Here is a 26,501-nt window from a genome sequence, read left to right on the forward strand (position 1 = left end):
ACATGTTCCCCAACAAAGGCAGGCCAAGATTTCCCCCAGAATCAGCCTAGTATCTTCCCCATTCCCCAAAGGAAGAAAACTAAGTTCCCAGCAAGGGCTAAGGTAAGGACCAGAAGTACCCTGGGCTCCCTCTGCCAAGGTTAGTGATTTCAATGTACAGAAAGTCGCAGATTGTCCGAGCAGCCCGGATACGGACCTGGAGCAGAAGATGTCTCAGCACCCCTAACCTCTGTTTCCAGGTCCTGACCATCCCAGGGCAAGAGGCAGCCACCCTGCTATTCTCATCTCTAGAAAGGGAAGCCCACACAACAGAAGGGCTGGGGCTGAACCCAGAGCCCCCTCACTCCAAGCCCTGTGCTCCCCTCCTCTCACCTGCCCTACCACCACACAGTCCCATTCCTCCGGTCCCCAGGGGTTGTTGGGGACAGAAGGCCCCTCCCTCATCCCCCTCAATGTTCCTCCACTCCTCCCCCTCCCATCACTAGGGTGTCCAGGACATTGTGTGACTCAGGAAACAGCTCAGACGTGAGGCTTGCTTCAGGCAGAGGAGGAGGAAGGGGCTGTGGGAGCAGGGGAGGTAGCTCCTGCCCCAGTGAGGGCTCTCAGAGTCCTTGCCTGAGGAGGTGGGAGGGGATCTGGGTTTGGGGCAGGGACTCTGGAATGCAGCCCCCTTCTCTGCTGCTGCTGTTGCTGTGTCACTCGGTTGTCAAGACCAGAGGTGAGGCAATGGGGTGGGAGAGTGCGGGGACCCACCTTCCTTAAGAGGGTGTCGGTGGGTTGGGGGCAGGGGGCCAAGCCTGGTGCTTTGAGGGGACACTGGATGGAGGTGAGTTTCACCCCCTTGCCCAATGCAGGGAGAGCAGACTCTGCCACCGGAGCTGCACAAACAGGCTTTGGGGCCTGAGCCAGGGGCGGTAACTGTCAGAGGAATGGCTAGGAGGGTGCCTGCTCCCAGAGAGAACCCAGCTGGGACAGGGGGCTCTTGAGATGGCATTTAGGAGGTGAAGAGGGAAAAAACTGACCACCTGCTAGGGGAGGCGATGACAAGAAAGCAAGAGATGGAGACATGGGAAGGTCAAGGGTTCTAGGACCAAGTCCCTTTCCCTGTCCAGCTGTCCCCACCCCCGGATGGCTCAATGCTGGGCTCTTCCGGGAGGAAATCCCTTCAACGTCTCAGCCATTCACCTTCCTGGAGTCCCCAGGGCCCCCTCCTGAGCCCTGTTGTCAGGGCTTCCGGGATGGAGTCTGAGGCTGGGCTTGGGAGGCCTGGGCTTGGGAGGCCAGAGGATAAACAGGAAAGGGGGTGGGGATTAATAGCGAAGAGGATCTAGAGGCCTGGGCCTGGGATTGGGGGGGGGGGGGCACTGGGGCAAGAGCACCACGTGGGGACCAGGAACAGAGGCGGTGGTCCGAGAGAGCCCGCGTCGGGCTACTACAGGCAGGTCCCTCCAGAGTACCCAGAGGGAGAAATGGGGAGCACAGTACTCCCCAGGCCCATCCCATCCTCATCTCCATCCCTAGTGCTGCCGTGTGGGGACTCCCCAGAACCCTGTGCCAATGGAGGCACCTGCCTGAGCCTATCTCAGGGACAAGGGACCTGCCAGTGAGTGTGCCTCCTGGGACTGGGAGACTGGAACGGGGAAGGAGAGCAGGGTGGAGGGGGGACTGGGAAGAAAGGAGAAAGAGAGGAAGTAACGGCTCTGAGGGAGGTGGGAGAGAAGGCAAAGAGGGCCCAGTGAGTAAGCTGTCCTCTCTCCTCCCCTGCTCAGGTGTGCACCTGGCTTCCTGGGTGAGACTTGCCAGTTTCCCGACCCCTGCCAGGATGCCCAGCTCTGCCAGAATGGGGGCAGCTGCCAAGCCCTGCTTCCTGCCCTCCCAGGCTCCCCTGGCCTTCCCTCTCCCTTAGCCCCCAGCTTCTCCTGCACCTGCCCCTCTGGCTTCACTGGCCAGAGGTGCCAGGCCCTGCTCAAGGACCCCTGTTCTTCCTTCTGTTCCAAAATGGGCCGCTGCCATATCCAGGCCTCAGGCCGCCCACAGTGCTCCTGCCTGCCTGGATGGACAGGTGAGCACTGAGGGGGAAGCGGGGTGGTGGGGGGGACAGGAGCAGCTGGCTGGGAAAGACAGAGCTGGAGTCTGAGATACAGGGAGCCCTTCTGAGGACAGAGGCTGTGCGAATCAAGAAGCTGACTCTTGCTGACGATTTACCTGAGACTGACATTCACCAGCATGGCTGCACCAATGGTTAAAATGAAGTCTTTCCAAACTTGTCCGTAAATGTCTCCTGCCATAGCCCCTTTTAGTGCACCACCCTGGCCTGTTTCCCTGGCCCCTCCGTCCAGCAGCCAGAGGGTTAACGCCCAGCACAAGGTGGGGCAGGGGAACCTCCAGGATTCTGCATTATGGTCATCTGGATGGCCTCTATTCTGAGGAGTGGGAGCCCAGAGCAGCACCTGGATAGATGTGCTAGTGGGAAGTGTAATGAGGGTGGAAGGGCTCTGACCCAGAGAGAGGAATGGGTGTCAATCCTGGGAAGAAGGGTGCAGCCCTGGGGCAAGGATGTGGGGAGAGTGGGGGGGGTGCAGGAGCAGGGTATGCTAGCCTGAGCAAGTAGGCAGGGGTGCAGAACAGCAAAGGGCCTCAGGAGAGGAAGGCTCCTCTGACCTACCAGGACAGAGGGGACTGGACAGGGCAGTGAAGGCTACATGGGTAGGGAAGTGCTCTGTGAGCAGTGGACTAGAAGGGAGCTCCTCAAACTTGCTGAGGCACAGCAATTACCTGGAAAGCCCTAAACATACTGATGCCCACATCCCAGAGAGGCTGATTTAGTGGGTCTGGGCTGCACCCAGGCATGGAGACTTTTTAACTGTCCAGGTAATTCTGAGGACTTGGGGGTGAGAGACCAGGCTGTGTGACAAGAAGGATCACAGTGGCAACTTGCCCAGCCCTGTGCTTGGAGCGGGGTTCTGGGCAGCCCTTCCCCAGGTCTGGGTGCCAGCTCACCATGGATGAGACCTGTGCCCTTGCACTAACTCTCTACGTCCTTGGTTGTCAGCTGATGTCCACACCTCATAAGGTCATTGAGAGGAGGAAAGGAAGCGATGCTCAGGAGGCACTGACATAGCTCAGTGCCAGGGGCCACCACCGCCATTGCCACTGGTGCAAACGGCTGAGAGGTGCGGCTCCTTATCACTATCTGGAACCCTGTAGCCACCTAAAGATTAGGGAACCCAGACAAGAGAGGCCAGACAACTGTCTGAGGGCGCACAGCCTTGTGGCACAGCAGTGCTAAGTCTCCTGCCTGCAGTGGCTGGGTGCTTTTCACCTCCCCACCAAGGAAAGGTCCCCACTAGAAGGACCCAGATTTGCTCAGGTAGGGCCAATCTGCCATATCCCCACCATCAACGACATGTTCTATTTTCCAGAATGGCAAATCCAAGGCGAGGGGTGGTGAAGCAGGGCAAGGCAGGTATGGGAGGAAATGGAAGGAAACATGAAAATCAGACACAGAGATAATCCAGAGTGAGAGCTGAGTTATCTCAGATGAGCTGGGATTTGTGCAGAACTACAGGCAGCCCCCTCTGTCCTCTGCCTCAGGTGAGCAGTGCCAGCTTCAGGACTTCTGCTCAGCCAACCCCTGCATCAATGGAGGAGTGTGTCTGGCCACACACCCCCAGATCCAGTGCCTCTGCCCACCTGGCTTTGAGGGCCATGCCTGCGAACACGATATCAACGAGTGTTTCCTGGACCCGGGACCCTGCCCCAAGGGCACTTCCTGCCATAACACCCTGGGATCTTTCTGGTGTCACTGCCCTACTGGGCGGGAGGGTCCGCACTGTGAGCTTCAGCCAGGACCCTGCCCCCCTAGTGGCTGTCCCAATGGGGGCACCTGTCAGCTGGTTCCAGGGAGAGATTCCACTTTCCATCTCTGCCTCTGCCCCCAAGGTGTGTCCTCACCTGCAGCCTCTCTCTCTGGGTAGGGAGGTCCCCTTTCCTCAGCTAATCTCATGACCCCATCAGGTCTCACAGGCCTAGGCTGTGAGGTGAACCCAGATGACTGTGCTGGGCACGAGTGTCAGAATGGGGGCACTTGCCAGGATGGGCTGAGCACCTACACCTGCCGCTGCCCAGAGGCCTGGACAGGTGAGTCGTGCAAGCCAGGCCCATGGCACCTGCGGCCGGGATGGTCAGCCCCGGCCTCCCCTACTCACAGGACTCCCAGCTCCAGCCTTTGTCCCCTTCCTACCCTGCCCCCCGCAGGTTGGGACTGCTCTGAAGATGTGGACGAATGTGAGACCCAGGGTCCCCTTCACTGCAGAAACGGGGGTACCTGCCAGAACTCGGCTGGCAGCTTCCATTGCGTGTGTGTGAGTGGCTGGGGAGGCACAGGCTGTGAAGAGAACCTGGATGACTGTGCTGCTGCCACCTGTGCCCCAGGATCCACCTGCATTGACCGCGTGGGCTCCTTCTCCTGCCTCTGCCCACCTGGCCGCACAGGTGTGCCAGAGGGCATGGGAGTTGGCGGTAGAGACGGCGAGCGCGAGAGGCACCAGCAGGGCAGCTGGGAGTTCCGTGCAGCCCCGAGAGCCTCATGCCCACCCTGCCCTCCAGGACTCCTGTGCCACATGGAGGACATGTGCCTGAGCCAGCCGTGCCACGGGGAAGCCCAGTGCAGCACCAACCCCCTGACAGGCTCCACACTCTGCCTTTGTCAACCTGGCTACTCAGGGCCCACCTGCCACCAGGACCTGGATGAGTGTCAGATGGGTGAGGCACCCCCGCATCCGATCCTCTCTGAGCCCCCCAAGCAGCCTCTGCAAATTGTCTTTCAAACAAAAAATATAACCATCTCTCTTCTGATTTTGTCCGGATCTGGCATCTCTTCCCTGCACGGTCTTCGCAACAATGCTCAGCCCTCCAGGTCCCAGTTAGTTCATCTCTGTCTTAAAGACACTGGCTCTTTCTCTGATTTGCTCTCCCCTGCCACACTCTGGCCCTCATGCCTTCCCTGGCAGTCTGACCTCTTTGCCCTTCCACTCGGGGCTCCTGTGGATTCCTGACTCTTCTCTCCTCCCAGCCCAGCAAGGCCCCAGTCCCTGTGAACACGGTGGCTCTTGCCTCAACACCCCCGGCTCCTTCAACTGCCTCTGTCCCCCTGGCTACACGGGCTCCCGCTGTGAGGCTGATCACAATGAGTGCCTGTCCCAGCCCTGCCACCCCGGCAGCACCTGCCTGGACCTACTCGCCACCTTCCACTGTCTCTGCCCACCAGGTACCAGATGCAGTGGGCCTTGGGTAGAGGACACAGGGGACTCATCCTGAACCCACGAGACATGACCCCTGCAGAACACAAACGGCCCCAGACCAGTTGGGGTCAGTTACCAAAGAATGCTTCTCATCTCCCTGCCCCAGATAAAATCTCCGGGAAACCTATGGTTCCTAGGAGAAGGGCTGCCACAGATGATAATGAGCTTGTGCACTGCTCAAGTCTGGGGGTGAGGGGGAAGCATTCATTTCATGGTCATGTAAAGTGCACAGCCTGGTCCGCTGTAGACAGAAGCTGGTCGAGAAAGGGCAGCACGGCAGCAGCCTCTGCTCATGCCAACTCAGAATGTCCCTCTTAATCAGAGGAACTCTCCCCTGTAGTAATTGAGTAGACCCTTAAAATCCCAAAGCCTATATGCTTCAATTTGGTGCAAGAGGAAAAATAAATGCCACAAGGCTGCACCTACCTCCAAGCTAGGTGTTTTTTGTTTTGTTTTGTTTTTTAAGAATTTATTTATGGGCAGCCTGGGTGGCTCAGCAGTTTAGCACCGCCTTCAGCCCAGAGCATGATCCTGGAGACGCAGGGTCAAGTCCCGCATCGGGTTCCCTGCATGGAGCCTGCTTCTTCCTCTGCCTGTGTCTCTGCCTCTCTCTATCACTCTCTGTGTGTCTCTCAAGAATAAATAAATGAGCCTGGGTGGCTCAGCAGTTTAGCACCGCCTTCAGCCCAGAGCATTATAGAATCCTGGAAGTAGGAACTATATACAATTTGTTCTTTTTAATTTTATTCATTCATGAGAGACACAGAGAGAGAGAAGCAGAGACATAGGCAGAGGCAGAAGCAGGCTCCATGCAGAGAGCCCGATGTGGGGACTCAATCTCAGGGCTCCAGGATCACACCCTGGGTCAAAGGCAGACGCTCAACCGCTGAGCCTCTCGGGTGTCCCTCCAAGCTGGTTCTAAGAGGGAAAAAGTTCTCCCCAGGGACACAGAGACAGAGCCAATATCAGGAAGCTGAATGAAACCAGAAAAATACTAGCTTACTTAGTGCCAGGTACCACCTAAGCATCTTCCATGCATTTTGTCATCTCTGCAACAATCCTATGAGGTCAGCATTTTAGCTGTGCCCATTTTACAAATGAAGAAACTGAGGCACAGGGAGATTAAGTGATCTGTCCAGCTAGTAAGCAACGGGGCAGGGATTCAAGCCCAGGGCTTCCACAGATTTAGCCACTACACAAAACAGCCTTCCTCAATTGAGCAGCATCCAGAATAAAAAGTAGAGAAAACTGCCCAGCAATCCGAGGGCCAGGGATAGTTACCAAGATGCCCCAGGCAAGAAATGGGAGGCAGCTGAGGTCTAGAGGCCGAGCCAGTTTCGGGTCAGGGTGAGAATGATACTAGGACAAGCCCAAAGATGCAGGACAGATCTGGGACCAACCAGCTTCCCAAATGCCTGCTCAGGAAGAACAAGGGGCTTGGCTCCCCTTGGAGCAGATACCCATTTGTCTCATTTGTGCCATGAGGACCTCCAGGCTCATTAGCCCCAACGGATGAGCCCACCTTCTGTGCAGCGAACGGCCTCAAAAGGTACCTCCTTGCAGCTCCCACAGGACCCAGCAGGTGCTGTGCTCCCTGAGCCTTTATATCTGAAGAAGGCAGAGCCACACACAGCAGGGTAGCAGGACTGAGGGCTCATCTCCCCGGCCCCCAGTCAGAGAGCACCTGGGAGGGGCTGCCTGACGGGGGCACATGCTGGTTCTAGAACCCAGGCTTCCTGGGCAGAATGGGTGAGCGGCCCCGTCAGGCCAACCCAGCTGAGCCTCAGCCCACACCACACCTCCGTGTCCTCAGGCCTAGAAGGGCAGTTCTGTGAGGTGGAGACTGACGAGTGTGCCTCTGCTCCGTGCCTGAACCAGGCTGACTGCCACGATGGGCTCAACAGCTTCCTCTGTGTCTGCCTGCCCGGTGAGTGCATATTTACCTAAACCACCCTTTCTGGCCCTCCTCCAGAGTCCTCAGTAGGCTCTCCCTGTTCCTAGGGATCCTGGGCTGCTCTTGGCACTGGTCACCCTGGATGCAGCGAACACTGCCCCAGGCCTTCCTTCTCAGCTTCATTGGATCCCTCTGTTCCCTGCTATGATGATAATGGATGTTCCTTGATTATTTACTCCATTACTATTTACACTTGGTTGTGTACTTTTCAAGCATTCCCTCATTTAAACCTTTCAATGACACCATAAGATAGGTTGCATTATTCCCCTTTTACAGAAGAGGGAACTGGAGCCTAGAGAGCTTGAGTAGCTTGCTCAAAGTCACACAGCTGGCAGGTGGCTGAGCATCATCCTGCTGGCATCTCCAGGTGTTTGCTCTGGGAAGCCTTCCAGGTTCACTCTGTTGAGGGGAAGGGCCAGGACTTGCATTTATGCTTTTGATACAATGTATTTTCAGCATTGACACAAATATCCAGTTATGCTTTATTTATGTGAAGAACAAAGCCACCAAGTTATAAGTTATGCTCTGTTAATGTTCTGAAACCCAAATCACTATTTGAGAAGCCCCCAGTTGGTGCCTTCACTATATAATGAAACATGTAGACGACCCCCAAACCAAGCCATTGGAAACAAGATTCTCTCCATTGCAATTTGTAGCAATGTTATTTCCGTATATGTAAGTGGAAGGCTAAAGATCAGTATTGACTCTAAATTTCTTGTTTGAATCCATGAAATCATACCTATATAGCTCAGTCACAACTATTTGTAACAAACTCCCTAATAACTGGGGATCCCTGGGTGACACAGCAGTTTAGCGCCTGCCTTTGGCCCAGGGCGCGATCCTGGAGAGCCGGGATCGAGTCCCACATCGGGCTCCCGGTGCATGGAGCCTGCTTCTCCCTCTACCTGTGTCTCTGCCTCTCTCTCTCATTCTCTCTCTCTCTCTCTCTCTCTCTGTGTGTGACTATCATTAAAAAAACAAAAACAAAAACAAAAAACACTCCCTAATAACTCTAGAGAAAGTTGAAGGAAGGAAGGAAGGAAGGAAGGAAGGAAGGAAGGAAGGAAGGAAGGAAGGAGAGAGAGACAACTTTGCAATCTCTCCCCACTTGCTCCCTGCCCCACCAGGATTCACAGGCTCCCAGTGTGAGGAAGACATCAATGAGTGTGCAAGCTCTCCCTGTGCCAATGGGGGTCAGTGCCAGGACCAGCCTGGATCTTTCCATTGCGAGTGTCTCCCAGGTAAACCAGAGCTCACACACTGGAGGGGAGAGTGGGGACAAAGGGCAGACCTGCATGCAGCCCTCTGACCATCCTGCTGCGCCATAGGCTTTGAAGGTCCACACTGTCAGGCAGAGGTGGACGAGTGCCTGAGTGGCCCCTGCCCCACTGGAGCCAGCTGCCTGGATCTCCCCGGAGCCTTCTCTTGCCTCTGCCCCTCTGGCTTCACAGGTCAGCAGGGGAGGCGTTAGAAAGGACTGACAGGATAGTTGAGCCCATTTGGGGTGGAGCAGAGGCTATTGCTGGGCATTTGAGGGTTGGGATGTGAGAAGAGAATGAGACTGGAACTCCTCCGAGTTATGCAACCTGAGTGCTGACAGCAGGTGTCATTGGTAGAAACCAAACTGGGCCAAACAGTAATGGTGTGATCAGGGTTCAGAAACAGGAAGCCATCTGTGCACTTACTTAGCAAGAACGTATTAAGTCTCCTATGCCCCACACAGATATAAGCAGAGTAAGAAAGCTGCTCTCAACTGGCTTTAAATATAGTGCAGAGAGACCAAGAAGTCTCTTGTGGGCAATGGCCCAGAGATGCTCTGAGAGAGGACATAGGACTCAATAGGAGCACAAAGGACAAGCCAACCAGACTAGAGATGAGAGGTCTCTCCCTTCATGGAGGAGGTGATGGCTAAGCTGAGTCTTCAAGAATGGGTAGGAGTTTGTCAAAATAGAATGATTGCATGTTTTAGCTGCAGATAACTGATGCACAAAGGTGTGAACAGAAGAAAAGCACATCCCCACTTAAGGAACCACAGAACGTCCTGAGTTTAGGGTGCAACAGAGTGAAACTGAGGAGCACAGCAGTTGTAGGAAAATCGTGTCATGCAGGGCCCCGTGTGTCATTCTGAGGAAGTTAGCCTGAGGTAGCAGGGAACCACTGAAGCACAGGTTCATGGGGAGTAAGCAAGTCATATGTAAGAAGTGGCTTTGGTCCCATTGAGGATATGGAGGGACTCTGTTTTCTCTTTGACCCATCTCCCCACCCCAGGTCATCTCTGTGAGGTTCCCCTGTGTGCTCCCAGCCTGTGCCAACCCAAGCAAAAATGCCAGGACAAGGCCCACTGCCTCTGCCCTGATGGAAGCCCTGGGTGTGCCCCCATTGAGGACAACTGCACCTGCCACCATGGACATTGCCAGAGGTAACCTTCCAGCCCCTCCTCATTTTTACTGTCCTCTGGGTCCTCCTCAGTTAGGGCAGGAGAAGACAGACACTGAGGGGCAAGCTGGTGGGGAATGACCAAGAGGGAAGAGGAAGGAGATGGCAAAGTGCTGAGGTCACAGCCAACATGAAGGCGCAACTAGTGAGTGCTATCCCATGGAGGAGGGAGTTCATAAATCACGGGAGAAACAGAGGGGTAGGCGGTGAGAGCAGAAAGAAAAGCACTAAATCCCAGGGCCAACTCAACATCCATTGGACAAACACTGGGCACCTGCTATGTGTGGATACTTTTCAAGGCACTGGGGGAACCACACATAACAAAAGAGACAACATGTCTGTTCTCATGGAGCCTTCATTCTAATGAGGAAAGACAGACAATAAACAAGTTATAAGAGAGACATATGTACATGTTCACATGTATAGTATGGAAGGGGGACAATGCTGAGTGCAGAGCCAATGAAGAAAGGAGCCAGAGTCTCAGGGCTAAAAAACAAGAGGTCTTAGGGGGCTGACCAATGGGGAGGGGAGAGAAAAACACTAGAAGAAAAAACTCTCCCCTTTCTCTTTATGACCAGATCCTCATGTGTGTGTGATGTGGGCTGGACAGGACCAGCATGTGAAGCAGAGCTGGGAGGCTGCATCTCCATGCCCTGTGCCCATGGGGGGACCTGCCATCCCCAGCCCTCTGGCTACAACTGCACCTGCCCCCCAGGCCACACAGGTGAGGCCCTCCCTAAACCACAGGCATTCTGGGCTGGCTACTCTCTAACCAAGAGCAGTAAAGACATGTGTCCAAGGACTCTGGGTCTTGGTCACTACCAAGGAGAATGGAACAGAGACTGCAGGGAATGCAGGTGATGTGCAGGAGGTGGTGAGAAAAGAGGTTGGATGGGAGAGAACAGGGATGGGGATGAGGAAAAGGAAGGAGAGGGAGGTAGAAGAAGACAAGAGACAAGAGGGTTCCCTTTCTCAGAACCTCCTCATTTCCTACAGGCCCTACCTGCAGCGAGGAGGTGACAGCTTGTCACTCAGGGCCCTGTCTCAACGGTGGCTCCTGTAGCCCCAGCCCTAGGGGCTATTCCTGCACCTGCCCTCCAAGCCACACTGGGCCCCACTGTCAGACCAGCACTGACCACTGTGCCTCTGGTGAGTGCCTGCCGTGTCCTTCAGCTGGGCCACAGGGGACAGAGGAATTGGTCAGGGTGTGTCTATGCTATAAGAAAAACACTTAATTGAGCACCATTATGGGATGCTCTTTTGATGGGGCCAGCAGGGAGGGCATGTACGTCCTGTGTGTGGTGTGACTGAGGTCACAGGCCAGGTTACGGGCAAGGAACCCAACCCCTCACAGCCTCCTCTCTCCAGCCCCGTGCCTCAATGGGGGTACCTGTGTGAACAGGCCTGGCACCTCCTCCTGCCTCTGTGCTGCGGGCTTCCAGGGCCCCCACTGTGAGGAAAGGACCCGTCCCAGCTGCGCAGACAAGTGAGCAAAGACCCCTAGAGGAAGAGAGGGCACCCTTGGCCTCCCCACTCTGCCTCTCCATCTCCTCTGGAGAGGCTACCTCACATTCCATACCCCACATCCTTTCACGCTGCCTCCCTTCCTGGCTCCCCATCTCACCATCACGTCACATTCCCTCCCCTTTGATGGCCTGGACTTCCTCCCACTGTGCCCTGTGTCTGTCCTGTTCCAGCCCCTGTAGGAACAGGGCAACTTGCCAAGATGGCCCTCAGGGTCCCCACTGTCTCTGCTCCCCTGGCTACACGGGAGGCAGCTGCCAGGTGAGGAGGGGCGCTGAGCCAAGTGTGCTGAGGAGGGTGGTGGCTGGAGGGCTCTAGTGGAGGGTCTCCAGGACTAGAAGACAGAACTGGGAGCTTGGAGGAGGTACCCACGTGAAAGGGGGTTTGGGATGTGGGAGTGGAGGTCCAGCTTGAGGTTTGCAAGGAATAGGAGGAACAAAAGAATCTCTGATCCCAGAGACTGTTCTGGGATGTGGGCATTAAAGAAAATCAGGGTGGGGTAGGGGGGCTATCACCTGGCCCCAGACCATTCAGGAGAGAGTTTGAGAGCTTAGGATTTTGAGAAGCTGGTAGAAGACCATCGCTGGGCCTAAAAACATAATATTCAGCTCTGTCTCATGCTCCTTCCCAAACCTCAGACTCTGATGGATTTATGTGCCCAGAAGCCCTGTCCACACAATTCCTACTGCCTCCAGACTGGGCCCTCCTTCCAGTGCCTGTGCCTCCAAGGATGGACCGGGCCTCTCTGCAACCTTCCACTGTCCTTCTGTCAGAAGGCTGCTCTGAGCCAAGGTACTAACCCAAGGACCAAGTGGGGAGCAAACAAAGAGAGAAGGGTGTCCCCCTCTACCTGAGCCCTAAAGGCATCCACACACAACACTTAGCCAAAACAACCAACTAAGACTCAAAGTAACACAGAACAAACACTATTAGTGATTCTACAGCTCAACCCTCAGGGCAGCCTAACACAACTCAACACAACTCAAGCAACACCAACCAGTCTAGCCAATAAGACTCCAGTTGAAACAACCACAGGGACACAACTCAATGAGAAGCAACTGAACTGTCACTATCATCATAACTCAACCAGAGTAGATCATACTTAACCCAATGGCACTCAACTCAACAGCTATTCCCCCACTCACTCTGATGTTATGTCAACTCCCCTTGTGAAAGAATACCTCCCTCAACCAAATGAGGCTGACCATGAGCAGAACTCAGGAAGGAGCCTCCTGTGGGGTGAGGGGATGTGAATCATAGCAAGAGAACATCAGAGGATGCAAATTCAGGGGACAGACCCAAGTCATTAGTTAAACACCCACCTGAAGTTTCCTTTGAGTTCCTTCTTGCTTGAGACTTGTTTTAAAGCAAGGATATGGGTGCTTATGATGATCTAATAAGCTTAACAAGAGATCACTTCTCTCCATTCTGGCAGAACGAGCAGGAGGGGGATCTTGATATTATAACTTCTTTAGCACCAGGAGTTACTGAGTCCTCAGGCTTCAAGTAGCCTCCACCCACCCCAAGAATGTTCGTGATCTCCAAGAGCCTCTCTGCTCAGGGTCTGGAGCCCCTGAGAACCTTTCCACTCGACTTAGCCTTTTCCATCCCTCTTTGCCTTTTTCCTCAGGCACAGCAGCTTCTTCCCTGTGCCAGAACGGAGGCCTCTGCATTGACAGTGGCTCCTCCTATTTCTGCCACTGCCCTCCTGGATTCCAAGGCAGTACCTGCCAGGACAGGGTAAACCCATGTGAGTCCAGACCCTGCCAACATGGGGCCACCTGCATAGCCCAGCCCAATGGGTATCTCTGCCAGGTAAGCAGGTCTTGAGAAGAACAACGGGGAGGGGGGACCGGGCGGACCAGCTGTGGGAAAAGTACCTGGGCAGGGCAGTGATATAGTCATCTCCATTCCTTTCTTTACCCCACACATCCAACCCACCACCAGCTCATGCCCTTTGCCTCCTAAATCTTTCACCACTCTGTCTTTCCTCCTTCACCCTTTGTCCCACTGCTCCATCCGGCTTTGTTGCATACCACCTGGGTACCCTGAGGATTACCTCAGTAATCCTTCACCCTGAGGATTACTGTCCCAACTCCATATTTGTCAGCCTGTAGGCTCAGCCTTTACTCTGTTACCAGGGTGCTCTGTTGAAAATTTAAGTTGACCTGTCACTCCCTTCTGTGGCTGCCCACCTCTCTGACCCTGAAGTTCAAAACCCACGTGACCCAGCCTTGCCCGCCTCTCAGGTCTCATCTCGCCCCGCCCCCACCCTCCTTCTCTCTGCTCCAGCTGCTACTGGCTTCCCTACACACCCCATCTACTGGCTCTTCCAGCCCTTCCCCATACCTCTTCCATTGGATGGTGCCCAAGATGTGCCTTCCTCAGGAGAATGTCCCTAGCTTCTCTCCAGACTGGGTTTGGGCTTCTCTTTGGTGGTTCTGGTCACTGAGCAGCAGAGGCAAAGCTAGGATTCAAGTCTGAGTAGCCTGATGCCTATACTCAGGACCCCAACTTTGGGGTTAAGCATCTGACTCTTGATTTCAGCTCCAGTCATGATCACAGGGTCATGAGATGGAGCCCTTGAGCCAGGCTCTGGGCTGGGCTTGAAGCCTGCTTGGGATCCTCTCTCTCCCTCTCCCACTGTGTCTCCCCCATAACCTCTATAAAAAAAAAAGAAAGAAAGAAAGAAAGAAAGAAAGAAAGAGAGAGAGAGAGAGAGAGAAAGAAAGAAAGAAAGAAAGAAAGAAAGAAAGAAAGAAGAAGAAAGAAAGAAAGAAAGAAAGAAAGAAAGAAAGAAAGAAAGAAAGAAAGAAAGAAAGAGAAAAAGAACCCTGACTCTGGATAAAAAAGCCTGATGCAGATCCCCTAAGCATTCTCTTTAACTTTTCAATTTTACTTTTTAACTTTTTATCATGAGCATTTTCAAACATACACAAAAGAAGGGTACTAATTAGTAGTAAACACCCCTGTACCCACTACTCAGCTTTACCTCCCCTTTCCTGAGACTCCTTCTCTCAGACATCCCCAAAACACCCCGCTCGCCTGCTTCTCCCAACCCTTTGGCCACTCCTTGGATTCTCCATAATTCCCTTTTTCTTCACTTTTCTGAAGCTTTCCTGGTAGTGTGTCTCACACACTCTCTTTGCTCTTGCAAGAACTCAGCACATGGTACAGACCTCATCAATGACCCTCCCCCCTGGCAGAGTGGTATAAAACAAACCCAGAAGGCTTCAGGGTATTGGTTAGGAAGTCACAGACTCGCGCTGCATCCCAGCTCTGCCACCGACCAGACTTGTGCAAGTCACTCAGTCTTTCCAGGAATCAGTCAACTTTTCTGTAAAGTAAGAATCAAATGAGATAAGACACATGCAGGGTTTGGGGGAGAGTTTCATGAGGTTGTGTATGAGAATCATATAATACATGCTAGTGGTCTCTTGCCTCTGGTTGACTGAGAACTTCATGGAAGCAGGGAGGAGTTCTAAATTTCTTCATATCCCTAGTGCCTACAACAGAGCCTGGCACAAAGCAGGCATTCAATAAATGCTTACAAATTAATCAGTAAAGCCTGAAAGAACCTGGCAGAGGTGTGGCTAGGGGAGGGAGGTCTTACCAAAAATTACCTCAGTGGCAATGTGCCATAGGATGCTTTGGGGCTGCTGGAGGGGTTAAGTTGCATGCTACTGAATGTGTATCATGGAGTTGAGATGGAAGGGTTAGCTACACAGGGCTGTGACAGATGGTGAGTTGAATGATGTTTGAACTGGAAGGTGGGGAGGGGACAGGGCAAAGGATCTTGAGCTAGGTCCCCTGTAGTGTTGGGACGGCCCAAATGACTAGTTCCCTGTCTGACCCTCTTTGCCGGCAGTGTGCCCCAGGCTACAATGGACAGAACTGCTCAAAGGAATCCAACGCTTGTCAGTCCCAGCCCTGTCACAACCATGGGACCTGCACCCCCAAACCTGGAGGCTACTATTGCATCTGCCCTCCAGGCTTTGTGGGGCTGCGCTGTGAGGGAGACGTAGATGAGTGTCTGGACCGGCCCTGCCACCCCACAGGCACTGCAGCCTGCCATTCTCTGGCCAATGCCTTCTACTGCCAGTGTCTGCCTGGATACACAGGTGAGGCCTGGGAAGGTGTGCGCAGGCACCTCTGAGGCACAGCTGAGCTCACAATTCCCACCTAGTCATTGTGTCCATCCCCCTGCCTCTAAACCCCACCCCTGAGAACATGCCCCAGGATCCCTCTACCTGTGCAAGTTAATGCTGGGTCAACTCCCAGGAATGAGCTAGGAAGGAAGCATTGACCAAAGCAGTGTGTGAGGTCTAATCCCACCCCACCATAGGCCAGTGGTGTGAAGTGGAGACAGACCCCTGCCAGAGCCAGCCCTGCTCCCACGGAGGGTCTTGTGAGACCACAGCAGGACCACCCCTGGGTTTCACCTGCCACTGCCCCCAGGTGAGTGTCTACAAAGCTGTCTTCTCTTCTGCCCCTAACACTGATGCCAGGTGAGAATGCCTGAGCTGGGATCCTAGAGGTGAGCCCAGGGAGCACTGGAGTGGGAATTACCCGTGAAAGCTAGCCCCTGTTCATGGTGGTGAGCGACTCTTCAGATGCAGTTCAGGGGAAAAGGCAGGATCAAGTGGTAGCATGAATGGAATTTTCAGAAATCATAGGCACTGCCTAAGGAAAGGCCCCAAAGTCAGGCTGGGTGACCATGAATAAGGTCTTTCACCTCTGTGTGTATGTGTGTGTTTATGGACCTCGGATGCATGATATTGGGTTAAGTCTTATGCATGTGTTTATGGACCTCAGATGCATGACACACTAACATCATTGGTTTGTTCATGTCCTTCTTATTATCCTTACAACATAACACCTATAAACCTAACCTAATTACAACAGTAACAGTAACTCATGTGTACTTCTGTGTTCCTCCATCCTGTTCTACTTCCAGAGAGAGAAAACGTATATAACACTGTGTCCAAGGATGAAGAGAATCTCAGTTTAATTACTACTGCTCTGTAAGGGCTCAGTCTCCCAAGTTGTTGCACACAGCTATGGCTCATCCATTTTCACCACTGTGTAGTATGTCCTTGTGTGAAAATACTATGGACCATGGTTTCAACATCTATAAAGTGATGAATCTGATGCTCTCTGAGGCCCCTTCCAGATATGAGACTCTAGGACCCTTTGAATTATCTTAACCCTTTGCAGGGGTGAGACGGGGGATGAAGAATACAAGGAGCTTCCCCAACATCTCTCTCCTCTCCACAGGGTTTTGAGGGCCCCACCTGCAGCCACAGAGCCCCCTCCTGTGGCTTCCATCACTGCCACCATGGTGGCCTGTGTCTGCCCTCCCCTAAACCTGGCTTCCCACCCCGCTGCGCCTGCCTCGATGGCTACGGGGGCCCTGACTGCCTGAACCCACCGGCTCCTCATGGCTGTGGCCCTCCTTCTCCATGCCTACACAATGGCAGTTGCTCAGAGATCCCTGGGCTGGGGCCCCCAGGCTTCCGATGTTCCTGCCCTCCCAGCTCTCCAGGGCCCCAGTGCCAGAGGCCCGGAGCAAGGGGATGTGAGGGCAGAGGTGGAGATGGGGCTTGTGACGCTGGCTGCAGTGGCCCTGGAGGAAACTGGGATGGGGGAGACTGCTCCCTGGGAGTCCCGGACCCCTGGAAAGGCTGCCCCTCCCACTCCCGATGCTGGCTCCTCTTCCGGGATGGGCAGTGCCACCCGCAGTGTGACTCTGCAGAGTGTTTGTTTGATGGCTATGACTGTGAGACTCCTCCAGCCTGCACGTGAGCCTGAAACCCTGACTTGGGGTTGGGGGTGGGTGGAGGGCAGGGGGAGGCAGGGGGAGGCAGGGGGAGGCAGGGGGAAGAACACAGATGCCTCTGGGTCTCAGTGTGAACACAGCCTCAAGCTCTGGGGAGTTTCCACCCAAATAACCGTTGCTCAATAGGGGTATAAGACACTAGGGTCCAGCCCTGGGGAATAGGGCAGCATCAATATTTAACATGGGGACCAGGAAGAAGCGCATTGCCTCTGTCCGAGCTCCTCTCTAAAGGTTGTGGGAGCTCTGAGCTCAAGCCTCTCTCTCTAAGCCCAGGTGCCATGGAGCATCTCCCCTAGCAAACAGCACCCCTGAAGGAGAAGGGTCTTGGTCTCTCCTTCAGGGAGATAAGAAAGCTTGGGAGGGCAAGGAGAGGCTACAGTCTTCGGAGACAAAGGTGTCACAGACATTAGACTAGACTATCTGCCACCCAGGGCCTGCCTAAGCCCATTGCTCGAGAGCTTTCCCCATTTAGCAACCAGTGCCCTAGAGGCAGTGTAATATCAGGCAGCTCTCTGGAATGAGGAAGGGAGTCAGGTTCCTTTGGGGATTCTGAGTCCCCCTCTCCTCACCCCACAGTCCAGCCTATGACCAGTACTGCCACGATCACTTCCACAATGGACACTGCGAGAAAGGCTGCAACACTGCGGAATGTGGCTGGGATGGGGGTGACTGCAGGCCTAAAGATGGGGGTTCGGAATGGGGGCCCTCCCTGGCCCTGCTGGTGGTCCTGAGCCCCCCAGCCCTGGACCAGCAGCTGCTTGCCCTGGCCCGGGTGCTATCCCTGACTCTGAGAGTGGGGCTCTGGGTAAGGAAGGATAGTGATGGCAAAGACATGGTGTATCCCTATCCTGGGGCCCAGGCCGAAGAGGAGCTGGGAGGAACCCCGGACCCTTCACATCAGGAGAGAGTAACCCCTCAACCACAGCCTGTAGGCAAGGAGACAGACTCTCTCAGCACTGGGTAAGGAGGCCGGGCAGAGGGATGGGGCGGACATTAGTTTTTTAACGGATGGAAGGAAGGGAGCCAGGGACCAACACAGGGGTCTCTGAGGCACCTCCCCCACAGGTTTGTGGTGGTGATGGGTGTGGATTTGTCCCGCTGTGGCCCTGACCACCCTGCATCCCGCTGTCCCTGGGATCCTGGGCTCCTGCTCCGCTTCCTTGCCGCAATGGCTGCGGTGGGGACCCTGGAGCACCTGCTGCCAGGACCCCTGCTGGCTGCCCATCCTCGTGCTGGCACGGGTAGGTGACCCCCACACACACTTCCCCTTACTTTGCTCCCAGGCCCACTTTCATGGCAGAACCAGCAATGGAGGCCAAATGACACAGGACTGTAGGGACCCCAAATATTCTGTGTGGAGCCTGACCCCCGGAACCTCTCATTCTTCCAATTGTATCTCCTCCTGGCCCATCTGCTCTTCAATATCCTTCCTTATTTCCCTAAGTACTTAACCTTTATCATCTGGTCTATCCTCTACTAAATCCAATCATCCCTCCATCAAACCGCTCACAGTACATAGAAGAATCCTAACCCATTTAGCACGTACTACATGCCAGGCTTTGCTCTAATTATCTACTCATTTAATCCTCCTGACAATGCCATGAGGCAGGTACTATTATTATTACCACCTTACAGATGAGAAAACTGATGAAAGAAGTCACTGCACTTGCCCAAAGGTCTCACAGTAGTACCCAGCCTCCCCAGAAATGGTCTCTCTTTTGTGACTATGTCTCTCCCACCAGTACCACCCACCAACCAGCTTCCCTGGCCTTTGCTGTGCTCACCAGTGGCCGGGGTGATTCTCCTGGCCCTTGGGGCTCTTCTCGTCCTTCAACTCATCCGGAGGCGGCGCAGAGAGCATGGGGCCCTCTGGCTGCCCCCGGGGTTCATTCGAAGGCCTCGAACGCAGCCAGGTCCCCGCAGACGCCGGCCTCCCCTGGGTGAAGACAGCATCCGCCTCAAGTAAGAGTGAGGAGGAAAAGGGCTTCGGGAGGGGACTCTTTCCTGTGGAGATATTTATCATCAGAAGCTGATGGCAGAGGAAGGAGACCGAGGAAGGCAGGCTGCTGGAAATCCTGGGGACCCTGAAGGTCCTCTACCCAAACACCCTCTTCCAGAGCCCTGAAGCCAGAGGCAGGAGTTGATGAGGATGGAGTGGTGATGTGCTCAGGCCCTGAGGAAGGAGAGGAGGTGAGCCTGCTGAAAACACTGGGGCAGAAATGATCCTGAGGTGACGGCAGAGTTGAAGGGACAAGTCACCTTCCTTCACTGATCCTTGTTCTGATCCCTAAGGCTGAAGAAATGGCCTCACCCTCCAAGTGCCAGCTCTGGCCTCTGAGCAGTGACTGTCAGGAGCTCCCCCAGGCAGCCATGCTGACTCCTCCCCAGGAATCAGAGATGGATGTCCCTGACGTGGACACCCGTGGACCCGGTATGTGAGCCAACCCAGACCAAGCAAAGGAAAGCTCCCTTTGACTCTTTTAGAATCAGAAAGCCTTTTGATATTAGAACTGAGAAAACCAAAATTAGGGTTACTGCCTTAGAATAGTGACACTCAAAGTGTGGTCCCAGGACAGACGAATGAGCATCACCAGGGAAATTGTTAGAAATATAAATTCTCAGGCTCCACTCCAGAGCTACCGGCTCAGAAATCTGAGATACTGGGGAATTCATGTTTTCACCAGCTCCCCAGGTAAGTCTGATACAGACTCAAGGATGGGAACCACTGCCTTGGAATGCTAAAGAATTAAGGCCTACTGGTCCTTTTACAGACAAGGAAACCGAAGCACAAAGTAAAAAAAGTCATTTGACTGAAGCCACACGAAAGCAAGAGCCAGAGCTGGGCTTCCTGACACCTGGGGCTGATACTCCCTGAGCCTCCATGTTCTCCTCCTTCCCCAGTTATGTCCTTTTTGATTGACTTGTCTCCCATTCCTCATGTCTCCCACCCACAGATGGGGTGACACCCCTGATGTCAGCAGTTTGCTGTGGGGGAGTGGAGTCCAGGACCTTCCAGGGGGCATGGTTGGGAAGCCCTGAGCCCTGGGAACCTCTGTTGGGTGGAGGGGCCTGTCCCCAGGCTCACACTGTGGGCACTGGGGAGACCCCCCTGCACCTGGCTGCCCGATTCTCCCGGCCAACCGCTGCCCGCCGCCTCCTTGAGGCTGGAGCCAACCCCAACCAGCCAGACAGAGCAGGGCGCACCCCTCTTCACACCGCTGTGGCTGCTGATGCTCAGGAGGTTTGCCAGGTCAGTGCACCCTGGGGCCCCTACAGGGAAACTGGTAAGTAAAGCTGGGCAAAAGCATCCCCTAGGGGTTGTCAGAGAGGAAGATGATGTGAGATTGGACATCTGAGAGAGAAACCACAGATGGCTGGATATGGATTTGGAGTGGCGGGCCTGAGCTAGCAGTCCAGGACATGCCAGAATCACAGGCCCTCTCTGGACCCCCAGCTCCTACTCCGCAGCAGACAGACTGCGGTGGATGCGCGGACAGAGGACGGGACCACAGCCCTGATGCTGGCCGCCAGGCTGGCGGTGGAGGACCTGGTTGAAGAACTGATTGCAGCGCAAGCAGATGTGGGGGCCAGAGATAAATGGGGTACGGATCTGGAGAGGGTGGTGTTGTGCTATGGAAAAGTGGCACAGGTGGGTGTAAGATGCACAAAAGGAAGCCCCCGAGGGACCACCTGGACACTGGGTCTTCCCTCTCACCTAGCTTCTGGGTGTAAACCGGCGGTGCCGTGGCGGTAGGGGCCCCCTCCCCTACCTCCTCGCCTTAGGCTGAGGAAGGAGCGTCCGTGGGGGGAGGGGCCTGGCGGGGAGGTCTCCGGTCCTGCCCAGCCCAGAACAATGTCCCATTGTCCCTCCCGCGCGCGGGGGACGTCACTAGGCTTCCTGCCGGCCGGCGGTCACCCGGACAACGCTTCCGCCTTCGAGGCCGCCCCGCGGCCCAAAACCCGAGTCCGTGGGAACCAGACACGCAGGCGTCTGGCCCCCGGGCTCGGGCTGACAGTCCCCCACGTCGTCCCCCAGGAAAAACCGCGCTGCACTGGGCCGCCGCCGTCAACAACGCCCGGGCCGCCCGCTGCCTCCTGCAGGCCGGAGCCGACAAGGACGCCCAGGACGGCAGGGTCAGACCGGGACGGGGTCCCCACTAACAACGAAACAGGGCGAGGGAGCGCGGAAAGCCCGGGGGAGCGGGGGGACCTGGGCGGGGGAGCCCGGGAGCGGCGGCGCGGCGGGTGTGGCCTCGCCCCGCCCCTCGCCCCTGACCGCCCCGCCCCGCCCCTCGCCCCTGACCGCCTCGCCCCGCCCCTCGCCCCTGACCGCCTCGCCCCGCCCCTCGCCCCTGACCGCCTCGCCCCGCCCCTCGCCCCTGACCGCCTCGCCCCGCCCCTCGCCCCGCCCCTCGCCCCTGACCGCCTCGCCCCGCCCCTCGCCCCTGACCGCCTCGCCCCGCCCCTCGCCCCTGACCGCCCCGCCCCTCGCCCCTGACCGCCTCGCCCCGCCCCTCGCCCCGCCCCTCGCCCCTGACCGCCCCGCCCCCCGCTGTTCCGGCGCCGCAGGAGCAGACGCCGCTGTTCCTGGCCGCCCGAGAAGGCGCGGTGGAGGCCGCCCGGCTGCTGCTGGGGCGGGGAGCGGCCCGAGGACTGAGGGACCAGGCGGGGCTCACGCCCGCGGACGTCGCCCGTCAGCGCAGCCACTGGGACCTGCTGGCGCTGCTGGAGGGGGCGGGGCCGCTGGAGGCGCGGGCCCGCGGGGTCGGCCCCGCCCCCCGCCCCCGCCCCCGCCCCCGGGCCGCGTCGGGAAGCTCGCCCCCGCGCGCGGGCGGGGCTGTGCCGCGCGGCCGGACGCTGTCCGCGGGGGCGGGCCCGCGAGGGGGCCACACCCCGTCCGCCGCCTGGGCCGCCCGTGGGGGCGGGGCCTCCTCTCGCGGCCGGCGCCCGTCGAGGGGAGGGGCGGCGGGCGGCGCGTCTCCCGGGGCCCGTAGGCTTCCTGCAGGCATGCGCGGGCCTCGGCCCCACACCGGGGTCGCGCGAGGAAGGTCCGCGGTCTCGGCCGGGGGCGGGGGTGTGGCCTCGGCTGACGACTGGCCCTGCGATTGGGTGACCCTGGGAGCCTGCGGCCCCACCTCCAACGCCTCCTTGCCGATCCCGCCTCCTTGCCTCACTCCGTCCCCAGAGCGGGGATCCCCTCGAGTTGCTTGGGGACCCCCAACCCACGAAGTAATACCTTTAAACGCGGGAGGCGAGGGTCAAAAATAGGACACCACAAGACAGGGATTCTAGAAGTGAACATCCATGATAGGATGGACTCCAGATTTCTAAGATCCTGGAACCCCAAAAGTGAAGGGTCCTATGATCTCCCTCCCCAAATGAGTGTATGCCCACTCATTCTCTTCCACACGGAAAAGGTATAGCCCTGGAAAAAGGGCTTAGGGTGCTGAATGAAGAGGGCCCAGCCTTCTCCCAGAAAATAAGGGTGAGGGGCTACCGAAGGGTGGAGTGGGATTGGGGAATTACCTCTGAACTGGAACCAATAACTCCAGACACAGAAGATGTAAGACAGTCTTTCCTGTATATGGTACCCAAAGGAAGTCTCTATTACCCGTTACCCCCAGCACCCACAAATGGCTAACAAATATTTATTGAGTGCCCACTGTATGCCAGGCACTGTGTAGGTGCTGAAGTGGGGGGCCAAAGGCCACTCCAGCTGATGACTCCTTGCACTCTCTCCACTTCCCTCTTCAACAAACCATCAACAGGGATGAAGGACCACTCATCACCCCTATCACTATTTAAAAACCTCAGATCTGTCACCCCATAATAAAGCTTATCTGAAATGTTAACTTTATTTTTTTTAAGAGTGGAATGGGAAAAAATATGGGAATGACTACATAGTGTTTTCAGAATTTTGCACCCTAAGATCAATGTCATCCCTTTGGATGGAGGTTTTAAGCACAGTTTCAAGAGCAAGAATAAGTAGAGTTGTGGGTACTGTGTTAATTTGGGGTATCATCTGAAAGCAAGAGTCTGGTAGCCCAGGGAGAAACCACACACACACACACACACACCTTCCTCCTCTTCCAAGGGCATTTAATTATTCCTCAGGCCTCAAGATGAAGATGCAGAGAGCACCTCAAACATTATCCACCTTTCAGAAACATGGTTACACCTCTTTAATGGTGATAGGCCTGAGACATGGAGGCATGAGGCATTTTGAAAGCTAATAGTAACTTATCATTTATTGAGCATTCACTATATGCCAAATACTTTTACACATTTAATCCTCACATCAACTCTATAGTAAGGTAGATGCTAAAAAAGCTCCATTTTGCTCTGAGAAACTGAGGCACAGACATTTTATTTGCCCGAGATTGCAAGCATGAAGTGGTGGAACCAGATCTCTTTATTATATTTCATGCTCCAAGCCACTCAGCTGCAAACATAATATGGCTGGTTGCCATTTAGAGGTCCCAAAATATCTTTATCCTGCTCCCACCCTGTGCCAGCCAGCCTGACCAGCACAGAGACCAAGCCAGGAAGGTGGCTGTCTCCCTATTCCATTCCTACATCTTTTATTCATGGCCAGAGGAAAGTTTCCCCTGCCCCTTGGCTCACATTTGGTACATATCTTGTCCCCTGAATAGACTGTAAGCACCTAGAGGGCAGGGATAACTATTTGGTAACTCCATATTTATGGAATAGTGTGTGTTGGTTGGCACCACTGCTAGGGGTATGTGTACATGTTTCATGGCCCAATATCCCTGGATCTGAGTCCTCTGCTTCCCAATGCAACCATGCCCCTCCCAGTCCCCATAAGTCTGCGGGAAACTGGGATACAGGGAAGGGTCAAAGCCTACATTGGGGTCTCTTAGGAAAGGGACCTGAGGAAGGGAGAGGGGCTCTGAAGAGCAAAACCACTTCCTGTGTAGCTAGTTCCTGTGTTGACAGAAAGAGCTAAAGGGGAGGAGGGGAGTGGAGAGAACAGAGCCTGGCCTTGGGGGGCGTCTACTGAGCCTCTGGAGATGAGGAGGCCAAGAGTCCTTCCCCACCATGAACCTCCTCCACTACTGCAGCTGGAGGAGCTTTTCCCAGTCTCTGTGCTCCCCTGGGGCAAGAGCGGTCAAGCAAGCAGTTTGGGTGGGAAAAGAGAACTGGAGGAAGTTGAAAGGGATGGGCGGGGCCAGTGGGGGGGCTGACCAGGAACCCAGCTTCCTGCTCAGTACCCAGGCATCCAGCCCCTGGCTCACCCCCACCCCTTCCAGCCCCCACTCCCCTCAGGAACCTAGGGTTCCAGCCCTCCTCCCAAATCCCAGCTATCCCTCCCCCATCAGTTTCTCTCCCCCCAGGGGATGGAGGCCGAGAGACCCCAGGAGGAAGAGGATGGTGAACAGGTGAGCTGCGCACTGGGTCGGGGAGGCTAACACTGGGAGAAAGGGAGGTGATGCGACATAGGGCAGAGACGTACTGACAGGGGATTCAGGGGACTTGGAAGGGCTTGGGCAAACTGAGGCAGGAAAAGAGACAGAGAGAGAGGAAATGGGCTGTTGGCCCACCACTCCCCCGCCTGACTGGACCGGATGTCTCCCAGCATCAAGGCCCCCATCAGGATGAGCAGGACTGGCCCCCTGTGAATACCACCACTAGGCCTTGGCGATCTGCTCCTCCGTCCCCTCCTCCTCCAGGGACCCGCTACACAGGTACCCTCACCCGGCCAGGGAGCTCCCTGACCTTGGTGCCCACATCCTTCCTGATCCCATTACCAAGGCCATTCCCATCGTGGGCCCTCTCTCCATCTCTTAACTCCCCACTCTTAACTCCCCCTCAGCTCTGACCACAAGTTCCTAATCACCTTGCACCACCACCCCTCCTGTCTGCCAATTTCTCTGGGTCTCTGAGCCCTACCCTTCCTTTCCCCAGCCCTGGGGCCCTGCTCCGCCTCCCTGCTCTCCCTACAGACTGAGCTCCTTCTGGATTTGGTGGCTGAGGCCCAGTCCCGCCGCCTAGAGGAGCAAAGAGCCACCTTCCACATCCCTCAGAACCCCCCAAGCATAGCCCCAGCCCCACTTCGGCCTCTTGAGGAGAGAGAACAGCTCTACAGCACTATCCTCAGTCACCAGGTGAGACACCTCCCCAGAAGGCAAGACCCAGGCTTGCCAGTTCGTTGGCCCTGGTTGTCTTTTGGGCCCTACTCCTCATTTCCCCAGCATCCCACCCCTTTGCCAGGCCTGATCCCCCCCATCCCCATCACAGGTGTCCTATAGACCCCTTTCACCAGCCTTGGCTCCTTTCAGGGCCTATTCCTCTTAAAATCTTACCGACAACCTTCCTTCCCTCTATTCCAGAGCCAGCGGATGGAAGCCCAGCGGTCAGAGCCTCCCCTACCCCCAGGGGGACAGGAGCTCCTGGAGTTGCTGCTGAGAGTTCAGGGTGGGGGTCGAATGGAGGAGCAAAGGTCTCGGCCCCCCACACATACCTGCTGAGACTTGAGCCCCTCCTCCCAACCAGGCACTCCGCACTCCTGGGGCTCAAAGCTGGCAGCCCATTGCATGCCCTCTTCTCCTGCTTGGCAGGGGCGCCAGAGACTGAAGGACCTGGGAGAAATCTCAATATTCATCACCCTCATCCACCTTTCTGGGGAATAGAGGGGGTAAAAGTCCACAAACCCTGGGAATAGTCAAGGTAGGATGGTCATTTGACTCCCTTCGCCAGTACACGGCAGTTTGAAGAGGTGAGAGGATCCTAGCCACTGAGGGACACCCCCTCCTCTGATCCCAAGGAGTGGCTGGAAGTCTTGGTCCTGAGCTGTGGAGACACCCCAGTCAGACACCCATAAGGCAGAGTCTGAGGGCTCAGGCCTCCATCTCCCTAGAAAAGGCAAATCTCCCAAGGTTAGAGTCTTGAGACACATTAAGAAGGGAGACAGGGCATTGCAAAAGAAGACAGACCATCCTCCCACCCTACCACCAGCACCCCCAGCCCCCAGGACTGAGGGGCCTACAGGCTGTGAACCGACACTTAGCACTGCCCACCCCGCCTCCCCACTGCTGCTCGAGTCTGATGTTCTGGTTGTACGAATAAACGTAATTATCCTCTGGACTAAAGAAGACTGGTGTTGAGGGCTGTGGGGGAGGGGCACGGGGGGGAGCAGGAAGGTGAGGCCAGAGGCCGCCTCCCTCCCTAGCCTGGCGAGAGGCCAGCTCCCCTCCCTGGCTGGTTAATTACTGGCTCATTAAGCAGCGGCTGGAGACTTCCCTAATTATACCCCCCCAGCCCCCCTTTCCTGGTTTTAATTAAGTATAACAGGGAGGGGAGTCATTAGGACAGGAAATATGAACGGAACTGTCTGCGAACCCAGGCATTCTAGCGGCCGCAGTCCGCGGCCCCTGGAGCCCCGACTCGGAGCCCCGGCGGCGGCCCCCAGCCCCGACCCGCGCCG

The 26,501-nt window shown here is 55.8% G+C and overlaps 1 protein-coding gene across 4 annotated transcripts; it reads left to right on the forward strand.

Annotated features, from left to right (window-relative positions):
• Nucleotides 1-525: 525 nt before the first annotated feature.
• On the forward strand, nt 526-26,161 carry NOTCH4 (notch receptor 4). 4 transcript variants are annotated; one of them, XM_041757966.1, is made up of 33 exons: nt 526-718; nt 1,522-1,603; nt 1,770-2,062; nt 3,595-3,942; nt 4,018-4,140; nt 4,258-4,494; nt 4,609-4,764; nt 5,075-5,269; nt 7,117-7,230; nt 8,385-8,498; nt 8,586-8,708; nt 9,526-9,676; nt 10,272-10,417; nt 10,690-10,842; nt 11,062-11,179; nt 11,391-11,478; nt 11,856-12,009; nt 12,848-13,032; nt 15,086-15,338; nt 15,563-15,675; nt 16,495-17,018; nt 17,633-18,016; nt 18,122-18,297; nt 18,799-19,018; nt 19,174-19,246; nt 19,349-19,487; nt 20,011-20,306; nt 20,511-20,658; nt 21,093-21,190; nt 24,412-24,456; nt 24,654-24,762; nt 24,983-25,182; nt 25,408-26,161. In XM_041757966.1, exons 1-33 carry the CDS (start codon nt 661-663, stop codon nt 25,543-25,545), a joined length of 5,754 nt encoding a protein of 1,917 aa, XP_041613900.1. In that variant the 5' UTR covers nt 526-660; the 3' UTR covers nt 25,546-26,161. The 4 variants fall into 4 exon arrangements, with proteins under 4 accessions (XP_041613900.1, XP_041613911.1, XP_041613895.1 ...); XM_041757977.1 differs by lacking the exon at nt 25,408-26,161 and having other exon boundaries at nt 25,021-25,158; XM_041757961.1 differs by lacking the exons at nt 24,412-24,456; nt 24,654-24,762; nt 24,983-25,182; nt 25,408-26,161 and adding an exon at nt 21,626-22,908.
• Nucleotides 26,162-26,501: the final 340 nt, after the last annotated feature.

This window comes from Vulpes lagopus, chromosome 1 (assembly GCF_018345385.1).
Source record: "Vulpes lagopus strain Blue_001 chromosome 1, ASM1834538v1, whole genome shotgun sequence".
Taxonomy (NCBI): Eukaryota; Metazoa; Chordata; class Mammalia; order Carnivora; family Canidae; genus Vulpes; species Vulpes lagopus.

Coding starts and splice junctions, on each gene's coding strand:
- NOTCH4 (XM_041757961.1), top strand. CDS start 661: ATGCAGCCCCCTTCTCTGCTGCTGCTGTTGCTGTGTCACTCGGTTGTC. Junction 1,604..1,769: donor CAGGGACAAGGGACCTGCCA/GTGAGTGTGCCT, acceptor TCCCCTGCTCAG/GTGTGCACCTGGCTTCCTGG. Junction 10,418..10,689: donor CTGCCCCCCAGGCCACACAG/GTGAGGCCCTCC, acceptor CATTTCCTACAG/GCCCTACCTGCAGCGAGGAG.